Source organism: Microtus pennsylvanicus, chromosome 14 (assembly GCF_037038515.1).
Source record: "Microtus pennsylvanicus isolate mMicPen1 chromosome 14, mMicPen1.hap1, whole genome shotgun sequence".
Classification (NCBI taxonomy): domain Eukaryota; kingdom Metazoa; phylum Chordata; class Mammalia; order Rodentia; family Cricetidae; genus Microtus; species Microtus pennsylvanicus.
In genome coordinates this window covers 52,549,220-52,562,825 of record NC_134592.1, presented here as the reverse complement: position 1 = coordinate 52,562,825, position 13,606 = coordinate 52,549,220, and the positions used below count along the sequence as shown (strand labels likewise).

General features: G+C 42.0%; 1 protein-coding gene across 1 annotated transcript in view; it reads right to left on the bottom strand.

Moving 5' to 3' along the window:
• Positions 1 to 13,606, bottom strand: part of LOC142834730 (ubiquitin domain-containing protein 2-like) — an 81,432-nt gene that overhangs the window by 32,552 nt on the left and 35,274 nt on the right. Inside the window, 1 exon segment of the mRNA XM_075947552.1 lies at positions 9,988 to 10,160. Coding sequence (XP_075803667.1) covers positions 9,988 to 10,160 — 173 coding nt within the window.

The window sequence follows — 13,606 nt, the reverse complement described above, 5'->3', positions numbered from 1 at the left end:
TCAAAAGTGCTCCTGGATAGTAAAAAATTGCAGATTCACAATAGGACAGATTCAGACCACTAAACGAGTCACACTGTTGGATGAATGTACGTTGGCTTGGGAGAGAGAAGAAAAAGAATATAGAGAATAAAGTTAATGGTTTAAAAAGAAAAAAGTAAAAATAAAGTCATTAAAGAGACAGAATAAAGTAAAGTGATAGAGTAAAACTAAGCTGCGTAAAGATGAAAAATTCACAGAGAGTCTGGATTCTTTGTATTATTGTGTTTTCTTTAAAATTTTTGACTGTGAAGGAGCTAAGTACAGAGAGACATTTCATTACATGGGCTGCCAAGCTAAACCAGAATGGATATAAGGGTATTACGATTTCAGAATTTGGGTCTAAGGATATGATGCTTTGGAGAGAGTCTTCTTTTGTTTTCACAGAGGATGAGACTCTATGGATTTCTTCTATTCCGATTTGGTATGATGGACCACGTCCTCCTGAAGGGTTGCTATGAACATCTTCAGAAAATTGCCTTGCTCAACTGCCAACTGAGATAAACCTGGCACACAGGTTACACCCTAAAATCATTAACGACGCCCCCATTCAGCAGGAAGCAGTTTGGAGAGAAAAAACTGCGCCCATGTTCCCAAATATGGTTTATAAAACGTTCTTTTACATTTAAAGGGGGATATGATATAGACATGAATAATTTGCATTAGTATAGATTTTGCTTTATTGATAGAGATTTACGGTCAATTTTGTTATATGTATAAATGTTTCTGATGTAACTTTTACTTGATAACTGTTGTTATATGTAATTTTGCTATGTTAAGGTTAAAGCCTTCCTTTTTTTGTTTAAACAGAAAAAGGGGAAGTGATGTGGGAGTGTCATATATCAATCTGTTGATTTCATTGTTTAAGCAATAAAGAAACTGCTAGGCCCATTTGATAGGTCCACCCTTAGGTGGGTGGAGTAAACAGAAGGGAAGGCTGGGAGGAAGAGGAAGTGAGGTCAGACTCCGCAGCTCTCCTCTCCGGAGCAGATGCCTCAGGAGAGACGCCATGCTACCTGCTCCAGGGAAGACGCACACCATGCCCCAGCTCCGACCCAGGATGGACTTAGACTAGAATCTTCCCGGTAAGCGCACCTAGGGGCGCTACACAGATGATTAGAAATGGGCTAGTCCAGGTGTGAGAATTAGCCTAGAAGAGAATGGGCCAAGCAGTGTTTAAAAGAATACAGTATCCGTGTAATTATTTCGGGGCATAAGCTAGCCGGGCAGGGCAAGCGGCTGGGGTGTTTGGGGACGCAACCCCGCTGCCGCTCCCCTTATTACTACAGGTACATTAGTCAGGGTTCTCTAGAGGAACATAACCAATAGAATATATGTGTTGAAAAGAGATTTATTAGAGTAGTTTACAGACTGTGGTCTAGCTAGTGCAACAATGGCTATCCCTTGGCAAAAAGACCAAGAATCCAGCAGTTGTTGTGTTTAGAAGGTTGGATGTCTCAGTTGGTTGTTGGTTTTTGTTGGAGTCCCAAAGAAGCAGGTTCTAATACCAGTAAAGGAATGCCTAATCAGCAGGGTAGATGAACTTGGCAGTGAGAGTAAGAATGAGCAGACAAAAAAGCAACAGCTTCCTTCTTCTATGTTCTTTTATGTGGGCTGCTCCCAGAAGGTGTGGCTCAGAATTAGCTTTGGTCTTCTGATTTCAGCTAATGCAGATTTAGGGCAAGTCATCCAACTTTAAATGATTTGGCCAAGAAAATCCCCCACAGGTGTGCTCAGATGCTTGCGTTTTAGTTGCTTATAGATGTAGTCAAGTTGATGACCAAGATTAGTTACAGATGGTAGTGAAGTTGTGGACAGGCGGGCTAACCTCTCAGCCTTCAGTGGTGTTGGTTAGTTGACATCACTTTGCTCAAGCACTTGAGGAAATGTTTGTGAGACACAGCAAGAGTCACACTGTGCATCTTGCCTTAAGTGAAACAGAAAATTGGATGTATATTGAAGGGTACCTATGAATCAGCCAGGCTGATCGCTCACCATGTCTACTCTCTAAGCTTAAAGAAATCTGTTGTCTCCTGAAGGTGATAATGAAGCAGATTACTGTCAGCACATTGGGGATTGAGGATCATTAGTTTTGGTCATGCCTGCATTTACAGCTAAGGGGTTCACACTGTATAAACAGAAGACATATGTTGGGGATTAAAAATTTTAGCGTTTTTTCTTGAAGAAGACACCAGAAAGTGGAAGATCTCCCATACTCTTGGGTAGATAGAATTAACATAGTAAAAAATGGCAATCTTACTAAAAGCAATGTATAGATTCAATGCAATGCCCATCAAAATCCCAGCTAAATTCTTCACAGATGTCAAAAGAACAGTACTCAACTTCATAGGGAAAAGAAAAAAAAAACCCAGGATAGCCAAAACAATCCTGTACAATAAAAGAACTTCCAGAGGCATCACAATCCCTGACTTCAAACTCTACTACAGAGCTACAGTACTGAAAACAGCCTGGTATTGGCATAAAAACAGTCAGGAGGACCAATTGAACCAAATAGAAGACCTGGATATCAATCCACACACCTATGAATACCTGATCTTTGACAAAGAAGCAAAACACATCAAATAGAAAAAAGAAAGCATATTTAGCAAATGGTACTGCCATAACTGGATATTAGTATGTAGAAGAATGTGAATAGATCCATATCTATCACCATGCACCAATCTCAAGTCCAAATGGATCAAAGACTTCAACATAAAGCCAACCACACTGAACCTCCTAGAAGAGAAAGTGGAAAGTACACTTGAATGCATTGTCACAGGAGATCATTTCCTAAATATAACCCCAGCAGCACAGACACTGAGAAAAACAATTAATAAATGGGACCTCCTGAAACTTGAAAAGCTTCAACAAGAAAAAAAGGCAGTCTACAGAATGGGAAAAGATCTACACTAACCCCACATCAGACAGAGGTCTGATCTCCAAAATATACAAAGAACTCAAGAAATTGGCCATCAAAAGAACAAATAATCCAATAAAAAACAGAATACAGACCTAAACAGAGAGCTCTCAACAGAGGAATCTAAAATGGCTGAAAGACACTTAAGGAAATGTTCAACATCCTTAGTCATCAGAGAAATGCAAATCAAAACAACTCTGAGATTCCATCTTACACCTGTAAGAATGGCCAAGATCAAAAACACTGATGACAACTTATGCTGGAGAGGTTGTGGGGAAAACGGAACACTTCTGAATTGTTGGTGGGAATGCAATCTGGTACAGCCTTTTTGGATGTCAGTGTGGTGATTTCTCAGAAAATTAGGAAACAACTTTCCTCAAGACCCAGTAATACCACTTTTGGATATATATCCAAAGGATGCTCAATCATGCCACAAGGACATGTGCTCAACTTTGTTCATAGCAGCATTGTTTGTCATAGCCCAAACCTGGAAATAACCTAAATGCCCCTTGACTGATGAATAGATACAGAAAATATGGTACGTTTACACAATGGAGTACTACACAGCAGAAAAAATAACGACATCTTGAAGTTTGCAGGCAAATGGATTGATCTAGAAAACATTGTTTTGAGTGAGGTAATTCAGACCCAGAAAGATAATTGCACATGTACTCACTCATCAGTGTTTTTTAAACATAAAGCAAAGAAAACCAGCCCACAAATCACAATCCCAGAGAACCTAGACAACAATGAAGACCGTAAGAGAAACATACATAGATCTAATCTACATAGGTAGTAGAAAAAGACAAGATCTTCTGAGTAAATTGGGAGCATGGGGACCTTGGGAGGGAGTTGAAGGGGAGGAGAGAGGCAGGGAGGGGAGCAGAAAAAAATGTAGAACTCAATAAAAAAATCAATAAAAAATAAATTAATTAAAAAATTAGCATTTTTTATGGGCTATGAAAGTAGAGTGTGTGGGATAGTAAAACTGGAAAGGTCTTAACAGGTATGAGGAGAATTTGAGAAAGTAGGGATAGGGAAGGGTCAACTAAACAGGGTCTAGGGAAATGCCATCTAGAAACCCACTAAATTGCAAGGTAATTAAAAGATGTAATCAATTACATTTCAAATGGGGGTATCCTATGTGAATGGATAATGCTGCTCTCAGAAGTCCTGACTAAACAGAATCCCAGTGCCAGGTATGGCGTTTTCCATTAAGAGTGGATGAAGTATATTACCCTTGCTCCTGGTTACTCGGCAGAACTCTATGGTAAAACACTATTGTTGAAGACACCACGCACCTGGGATTAATTAAGCTAGAACTAAACTGGAAGCTTTCACCACACTACCCAGCTAGATAGCATTCATAGAGCCAAGAAGGCGCTATGATGGCTGCTAGGAGAGAAAAGGAACCGGTGACTTTCACCCTGCTGTGGGTCCTGAATGCTGCAACACTGACTTACACGCACGCTTTCCCAACTGATATAATGGTGGTATGATTGTTTTCAGGGTATCTGAATTTTAATTGGATTTATTAGAGGTCTGATAAGACCTATGGTTGTGGATGTCACAAGTCTTAGGGTGGAGTTTACTGCTGATATTAAGCTAAATATATATGTACCCAGGATGTCTTCTCAATATTTATATTTGTATGCTGTAACTAACACTCGGCCAGGGAGGCTTCTTTTTGCAATGGGTACTGGTTAACACACAGACTCACAACTGGTTAAAATGCTAAGAATGGATCGGTGTTGAAGGCTTAGTCCTAAACAGGACATCTGTATTACACCCTCCAGGATTCACAGAACATCTTGGAAAAGGGAGTGGAAAGAATATGCATGGAGTGGATATGTCTTCTGGATATGACATGGTCAGTGTAAGCAGGCACACACAGCAGCTATGTACACCTGCATGAGATCTGTACAAAAAAATGAGAATGAAAGCAGCCAGGTGGGAGGAAGACCGGGGGGGAGTGTGCAGTAGGAGTTGGAGTGGGCTAAGAAAGGATAATGGGATGAATAGATTACACACCTGTATGAAATTGCAAAAAAATTAAAAAGCAATAAAAATGTTTGTTGACAGACTGCTTGTTTGTTTCCTGGCCACCTAAACCTGAAATAATCGCACAGAAACTATATTAATTGCAACATTGCTTGGCTAGCATATTCCTAGCTAGCTCTTACATCTTAACCCATTTCTATTATTCCATATTTTACCATGAGGCTCATGGTTTACTGGTAAGGTTCTAGGGCCTCAGTCTCCTTCAGGGGCTACATGGCATCTCTCTGACTCCACCTTCTTTCTTCCAGCATTCAGTTTAGTTTTCCTGACTAGCTCTATTCTGCCTTGTCACAGGTCCAAAGCAGCTTCTTTACTAACCAATGGTAATAAAACATGTTCACAGCATACAGAGAGGAAATCCCACATCAAATGTTGGTGTTTTTTGGCATATGTAATGGAGAAATCAAATATTTAGTTGTATGTCAAGGGATTAGAGTCTCCTTTGACACTCATTAATAAAATATTGTGTTTGAAAACTTTATAGTTATCTAAATCCAGGAGGTTACAACATAAGGTTGATAAATACACAGAAGTCATATTTAAATGGGGACAGAGTTCCGATGCATTACAGTGTGATGGGGTGTCGATATGTATTGCATATTTCAAAGAGCTAGAAGAAAGGAACTTGATGGCTTTTACCATGACAAAGTGATAAATACTTGAGAAGACATTCATATCCTGATTTAAACATTATATATATATATATATATATAATGTTTATGTTCATTAAAACATATTTATTTGTTTTATTTACCAGATTCAAGTAAACAATAAATTTCAAACTTCAATAAGCAGACGGGTCCTGGGGTTTATTAGCCAGTAAGACTTCCTTCACACATGAAGCTTAAGAGTGCTTCATACACTTCATTCTTTGCAGGTAGTCAATGATTACCATTTCTTTTTACCCACAGACAGAAGCTTTTATGTTTGGCCTTGTTTTTGATATTGGTAGCTTAGATTGAATTCTCAGCTTCTGGCATTTGGCTCACACACTGATTTTTTTTTTTTTAATCTTGTGCTTCAAGAGAGCTTGCTTAAAATAAAATATCCAGTCTCTCTTTGTTTTCAGAATGATTGCATCTTGTTTTGTAATTAGGATAAATACATGTAATCAAAAGCAAATGATAAATATTCGGTTCTAACTGTAAACTTTGTTTTTGATAGTAAACACCTTTTAACTCTTTTACTTGCCCCCTCTTTACCTTCACCATGCTGTACATGTACTTATTGGTTGAATTAATGAAGTATCTTTATGATGCTGTGCAAGCTTGGATGAACTCGCGTATGTGAATTCTCTCAGAGACCAGAGCTCCTTTTCAAAGTTATTTAAGACTGCATCCATTGTGGACCATGCATCAGTTTAAGGAGCTGATTCATCAAGCTGTCTATTTGGCACAGAGCTGTCTATGAGTTTGTTAGTTGTCTTTGTAAGAAAAATGATTTTTTTAGGTCATAAGTTAGGTCAGTTAGTCATTACAGATTTACTGTACCTCAGATGCTGTTTCCTTAGATTTCATCTGGTTTCCCTCTTGTGCATTTGAAGCTTATTTAGGAGTGTGTCAGAACAAGCTGTCTCCCTAGGCTGAATTGTGAGCCTTCAGGGCAGGGACTGGGTTGTTCTGTTCAGAGCAGGGCACAGGAGAGAGCGGCCCAGGTAATGAAGGGTGGCAATGATCTTGAGTGACCTGGCTTCTGATCTAAACAGCACGGGCGGAGATGTGCCTGCTCCTTTTCAGGACTTCTGCTTTGACTGCCTCTCTGAAGCGATTGCTCTCCTTGTTATGAAGTCTCATTTTCTCTTAGAAAACCCATGCCTGCAACGTAACTTCCCTACTCCCATTTCTCAAGCATTCCAGTGTAAGTACTTAAAATACAGTTCATCTCCTTCAGGATTTTGTACTAAATACCTAGAACCTAGAGGAGTTTCTGGCATACCAAAGAGTCATACATTTTTGTTGAATCAGTTTGAGATGGTATCTTCTACGGGGGATAATTAGGTAGCTTAGGGGAGATTAAGATACGTAGGCAGATCTTGTCTCAAAAACAAAACAAAACAAAACAAAACGAAAAGAATAGTAGCACGCCACTGATGCCCCCCCTTAATAACAGATCTAAGTGATTTGATTTTTTGGGTTTTGGTTGGTTGTTCTTTTGAAGAAGGGCCTTGCAATGTAGGCCAGGTTGGTCTCAACACCCTGTCAGTTTCCCAGCCTCCTGAATGGCCGCAGTTACAGATTTTTGCCATCATGCCCAACTGTAAATGATTTTAAAGCATAGAAAACAGTGAAGTGTGGTACGATAATTAAAAAAAGATATATCCTGTAGTGCCGCTAGAACTGACAGACTGGTAAAGACAGCTAAGATTGTAGTTTGAGTGTGTGTTACAGCTTGAGAGATGCTTGACTCCTTTGCTGAGAGATATTTGTGGGTCCCAAGGATCTTGGAACCAGGAAGCAGGAAGATATGTTTCTTATTACAAAATGGATATTCTTGATGATGCCGCATCAAAGCCTTATAAAACACCAGCTTTAGTGCTTTTATTGAACTTGTCTAAAGAACAAAAATCCTTACTGCTCAGTGCCGGCGTAAACAGAAAGAAGAGACTGAGTTCTAACAGTAAAATAGCCACTTGAGAAAGATGGTAAATTTGAAACCACTGGAGGCTGAACCTATTTATAACTGTGGGGTGGGGCCTTAATTATTTACCATCATGTGGAGAAGAGAAGCCACTCTGATATACTGGGACAATTGCACTCGATTTTACCACCCCAAACCAAAGCCACCACCTGCAGGGAAACTTTAGCAGTCCTCTCAGAGGCTCATTCTCGGCTATGTGAGCACCCCAGGAATTTGGTCTTTCAGGGTTCTCATTTTGAAGTGTGGTAAAAGATCCAACTCATTCTGCTTAGAACTAAAGTGAGTCCGGAACTGTGACTAATTTTTTTGGTGTCTTTGCGGACCAGAAAAAGACAGAGGAGGGAAGGCATTATATTATTTTCTGAGCGCTTATGTTTTAGGAAAACTAGCTGAATGTACATTATGGCTGGTCTCCTTTTGTGGGTGAGGAATCCGAGTTCTGGAGTAGTTCAGGGTTTTGCTCAAGCCTGTGCCATGTGTATGGAGTTAGGAGGATCCCAACGAGCCTGAGTGGCTTTGCGGTCCATATGCTTCTGCCTTTCCTTAGAGATTTCCCCCCTGGTTTTACGCTTATTTAAATCCTCACAGCAGATTTCTCCTCATATGGCACTTGCGCTGCTACAGCTCTGTAAAATTTAGTTTCATCTCACTAGACTATGTCCGTCTTAATGAGTAGATGCTCGTGTACTTCCAAAGAACCTGGCAGAATGTCCCCAGCATGTGGTCGATACTTTACAAATATTTATCTAATAAAATTCGCTATAATATGACCTGGCTTCCTACTTGATAGAGATCTAAGATGAAATCTATTCTTTCCTAAAGCAATGCTCACGGCTGGCAGTCAAAAAGTGAGGTTTCACTTGAAATTTTCGAATTTCACTTCTATCAATGACGTCTTTTAGAACATGGAGAAAATAATAGCTTGGAAATAGTCTTTCTTTTTCCCTTAAAGTGCAGAACAAAATAACACAGAAGGCTCACAAATAAATTAGCCAAGTTTCTTCTCCTTCAGGAGTCTACAGTTGGGACAGCAGCAGGTGATGCCCAACTGTTTACAGCCCGGGCAGTATGTTCCCACGCCTGGAGAAGGGATTACAGCAGAGTTATGAAAATTTCAGGAGGGACAAGTTTTAATTTGCAAGGATCATGAAAGCATTTGTGAAGGAGGGGACATCTGACCTGGAACTTAGAAAAATGAACACATTTTGACAGACTTTGAGGGAAGAACATCTGGACAGAGGAAAGCTTTTGAGAATAGCCACCGAGGCAGAAGTGACAGAGATATGATTGGCTCAGTCTGCTCAAGCAAAGGATGTGCTGGAGGTAGTGAGGAAGACGAGACAGGAAAAGACATTTTGGGATTGCATTTGAGGAGGCTAGGGCAAGATGTGTCTAAATGTCTTTCAACGAACAACTCTATGACCGTAGAATTATCTGGAGGCTGTGACAAGATACTTGGATTTTATTAAGTAAGAAATAGTGAGTTTCAAAACCATCTCCAGTTATGACAGTTTATCTCCATGTGAGAGTCTTGTTAAGTAGCACGGGGTGGCCTAATCAGAACTGAGCTTTGTAAACACAGATTTTGGAAGATTTTTGGTGGCATCTTGTAGCACTGGAATGGAAAGGGACTGAACACTGAAGGATGCAGCAATGGTATGGATCGGAGAGTTTCAGGTTATAAAACACCACTGCTATGAGGGTATTCATGGGAATGAAAATCAGTGAAAATCTAAAGACTAGTTTTACATGTATTTCCTAGAGACTGATTGTTTGTGATTAATTAATTAATTTTTTAATTGTGATTGATTAATTGTTTCTGTGTGTTTTGGAAGCTCTGCTGAAAAAGGAAGAATTCAAACTTAATATCAATCAGGCTTTGGAGGCCAAAGAAGGTTGGAGACATAATGGACCCGGAGATTGGTCACGCTGTGGCACGTTTTCTTGATTTATAATTGATGTGGGAGGGTCTGGTTCACAGTGAGTGGGTCCCCTTCTGGGCTGGGTGGTCTAGGGGGCTATAAGAATGCAGGCTTTCAGGGTCGGCTCTCCCACACTTCTGCCACTAGGGCCAGATCTATTGTGTTGCCCAAGTGAGGTACAAGGACCACTCTTCTGCATGCTTCAGCTGGTGGGGGGCAGGGACAGCTCTGCTACTCTTGTGACCTCTTGATAGCTTCTCACATCTGCCTCAGGCTTTGTTAGGTGGCAGGGAGTGGTGGGGAGGTGACAACTCTCCACCCATGCAGTTGCAGCACAGATGGGTGATGGGGACAGCTCTGAGGCTGTGAAATCCACTGCAATAGGCGAATTAGCCAGAGCAATGCTGGGCTCACCCTGGTGGTGAGGACCGTGGGAGAACCGGCTGGCCGACCAACCCTACAGCAGCTGCTCGTGCCCGGAACCAGGGTTATGATTTGTCTCGTCCCAACATCCACCCCATCTATTATCTGCCGGAGCACATGAAGAGACCTGATCCGCAGACCCAAAGCTGCAGGGTCTGCAGTATCTACAACACAGGGCAACAACAGGCTATCCAAGAAGAATCCTAGTCCAACATTGATAGTGTAGCAGAAACCAGAGACCTCGAACTAGATCAATGACTTTGCAGCGAACACTGCAAGTAAAGCTGCGTGACTCACTGTGTCACACTGCAGCTTCCATGATGAGATTTTTCACCCCCCTTCTTCCTTTTATTTTTCTTAAATTTTGTATTTTTTTTTGGGGGGAGGTGCAGGAGTGGAGGGTGGATGTGAAGGGGCAGGAGAAAGAAATGGGATCAAGATACACAATGTCAAAGATACACAGAATAAATAAAAAGGAAGTAAAAAAGAATGAAAAGAGAAAAGAAATGAAAGAAGACTTTCAGTGTGTCCCAGAATTTTTGTTGTGTTGTGTTATCATTTTTGTTTATTTCCAGGAATTAAAAACGTTCTTTCTTAATTTCCTCTTTGACCCACTCACTGTTCCGCAATGAGCTCCTTAATCTCCGTGAGCTTGCGTATTCGCTAGAGGTCTGTCTGCTGTTTGTTTTGTCTTATTGCATTGTGATCAGGCGGAATTCAAAGAGGGAGTTCAATCTTTTTGAAATTGTAAAGATTGTTTTGTGTCCCAGGCTGCGGTCTGTTTTAGAGAAGCTCCATGTGCTGCTGAGTAGAATGCGTGTTCTTTGCTGTTTAGGTCGGAGCTGCCACCGAACTTGTACCTCTGCTCCTCCATCTTTCCCGCTTCTCCATCACATACTCATTCACAGTAACAGTATTGGAAGTTGCGGTGTGAGACACAGCATACGTTTTTGCCCAAATAACTTTACTTGCAAACGTTCATTGTCATGAGTCATTGGTCTGGTTTGAGGCCTCTGGCTTCTGCTACGCCATCAATGCTGCACCCTCGCCCAGACTCCTCTCGTATGTTCTGCTGTTGTCCAGAGTCATGGAGAGTCTGTGACTATCTATGTTTCTGCAGGACCAGCCCCTTAACGCACATTCTAACAGTTCATAGACTGGGTGGGCCAGCTCAAGGCTCCGAATCTGGGCCTGGGTGGTGACTGAGTTGGTAAACCTAGGTCTAAGCTCCCTTGCCACCCTCGCCTCTCGCCCACGCCCATGCCCATGCCACGGGGGCCAGCTCTTCCTTGCCGCCTTGGTGAGGTACCCATGCCACGAGGAGCAAGATGAGCTTTCCTACACTCACATCACTGTTGGCACTGCAGGTCAGCAAGGGATGATACCGGTTCTCCCAGGTTCTGTGGCTGGTGAGGGGCAGGGTCAGCTCAGCACAGCCCTCCGACATCAATATGGCTTCAGGTGGCAGCCCAGATCACTGACATGCTCCTCATGGTCATTGGTGGTAACATGGGCCTCAGATATCAACACACACCCCGCCCAGTAAGACCACTGACCAAGATATGGCCCTTGGTGGCAGTCTGGGCCTGGACATCACCATGGCCTCACGTGCCAGCTCAGGCCACTCAAATCAGTTTGGTCCCCCAGCGACATGGCCTCAGGCAGCAAACCAGACTACAGACGTCCAAATGGCCCTTGGTAGCAATGCAGTTACCGAGGGCCTCTTCCTCACCGCTGGCATGTTTTTCGGTTTCATCTTGCCCCACAGTGGACTGCCTCTTTCTCATTTCTCCTCCTAATATTCTATTTTTCCTGTCTCTCCACCATAGTAGCATCCTCGAGGCCAGGGTGGGTGCTTGGGTGTTAGAGATGTGTTTCTTGTAGTCAACAGATAGATGGACTTTGCTTCTTGATCCTTTCAGTCAGCCAGATTGATTGGAGAGTTGAGGCCATTGATATTTAAAGGTACTATTGAAATGTCTATTTTATTTTTGATCTTTGTTTTTTGTTGATCTTTGATTTTTGTTGTTTGTGTTCTCAGCAGTATTTTATGTCTTAGTAACCATGGCTTTGTATTTCTTGTCACAATTCCTCAACTAAGCACCTTCCTCTCTTCAGTACTAAATACTGCTTCCTATTTTTTTTCTTCCTTTCTTCTTGTATTTGTTTTTTTGGCTATAATTTTTAAGGCCGTTTTTATTATGGAAAGTTTTTCTTTCTCCTTCAATTATGTACTTTCGCTGTTTCTTTTCTTCTCTAGTTAAGGTTGGCCATCATGGTCTTGTAGGGTTTTTGGAGTGCATTGCTTCAGGATCTTTTGGCTCAAAGTGACTTTGGGTTGGGGGATAGGTAGGGAGGGTCCTTGCCAAAGCCTAGAGATCATTTGTGGTTCAGGCTCAGGAGGCCAGAGAAGGTTGGAGAACTCAGTGTGGGATCCGGACTAGATCTGGTGGGCTGGGGAGATGTTGGGCTTGGAGGGGAGTGGGAAGATTCACCATGCTAGACCCTACAGAGGTAAGTAGGTTTTGAAAAATGATTTATTTATTCTTGTTTTGTGGACATTTTGTCTGTATTTATGTCTGTGTAGCAAATGCTTCCAGTGCCCTCAGATGCTAGAAGAGGGTAGCAGATACTCTGGAGCTGGAATTATTGGCAGTTGTCACCTTTGTGTGGGTCCATGGAGCACAGACATGGCCTTGTGAAATAGTCACAAGTGCTCTTAGTTGACGAGCCATCTCTCCAACTCCCATGCAGGCATACTTGAAACATGATTTCTTACTAGTTTAAAACTCACTAAGTACGTCTAGGCTGCCTCTTTAAGGAGCCCTGGGAATTTGCCCATCTCTACCTCTGCAGTATTGGGATTACAAGTCTGCAGTACCCTGCTCAGCTTCATTATGTGGGTTCTGGGGATGGAACTCAGGTTCTAAAGTACTTACATGCCAGGTTCTTACCTATTGAGCTATCTTCTCAGTTTAGGGCTGAGTTTTTGATTAAATTATGTCCAGATTATAAAGTGAACAGCTGAGTTAGGTATTAAAAAGATGAAACAGTAGAGTAAGGACAGATCAAACGTCTTTGGATAAAAGCTGGGTTGGAGACCAAAATGAACACAGACAGGAGGAGAGAGCTAATGAATGGGAGACTCTCGCAGATTCTCTTGGAAAATGGTATCAATGTCCCTGCTGTGGCTCGCTTTAGGATCCTCAAAGGCATTATGTAACTTCTGACCCCATGTTTCTGATACCGTTCCCTACTGTCCAATCATCTCACATCAAGGGGTAAATCCGACATCCCGAGCAGCTGCATGCCACTGCCTGGCTGGCATCAAGCAGGTGGTAGCTGCTCTGCCACTAACAGGTGAAGTGTCTGAAGGAAGAGTGCTCCATCATCCTGCACAGGCCCAGAAATCAATAAGTGCTTGTCGGCCTCATAAGCCCTCTTTGATGATGGATCCAACGCTGCTAGAGGTACTTACATGCCTTGACAATGTTTGTCTTTTGTGGAAGAAAAACAGGGTTGTAAACTGAGTGTTCGCAGAGGGCCAGAAATGCTTGCTTCGTTCAGGGCAGGCCCATGAAGAATGACACAAACCACACTGATCCAGAAG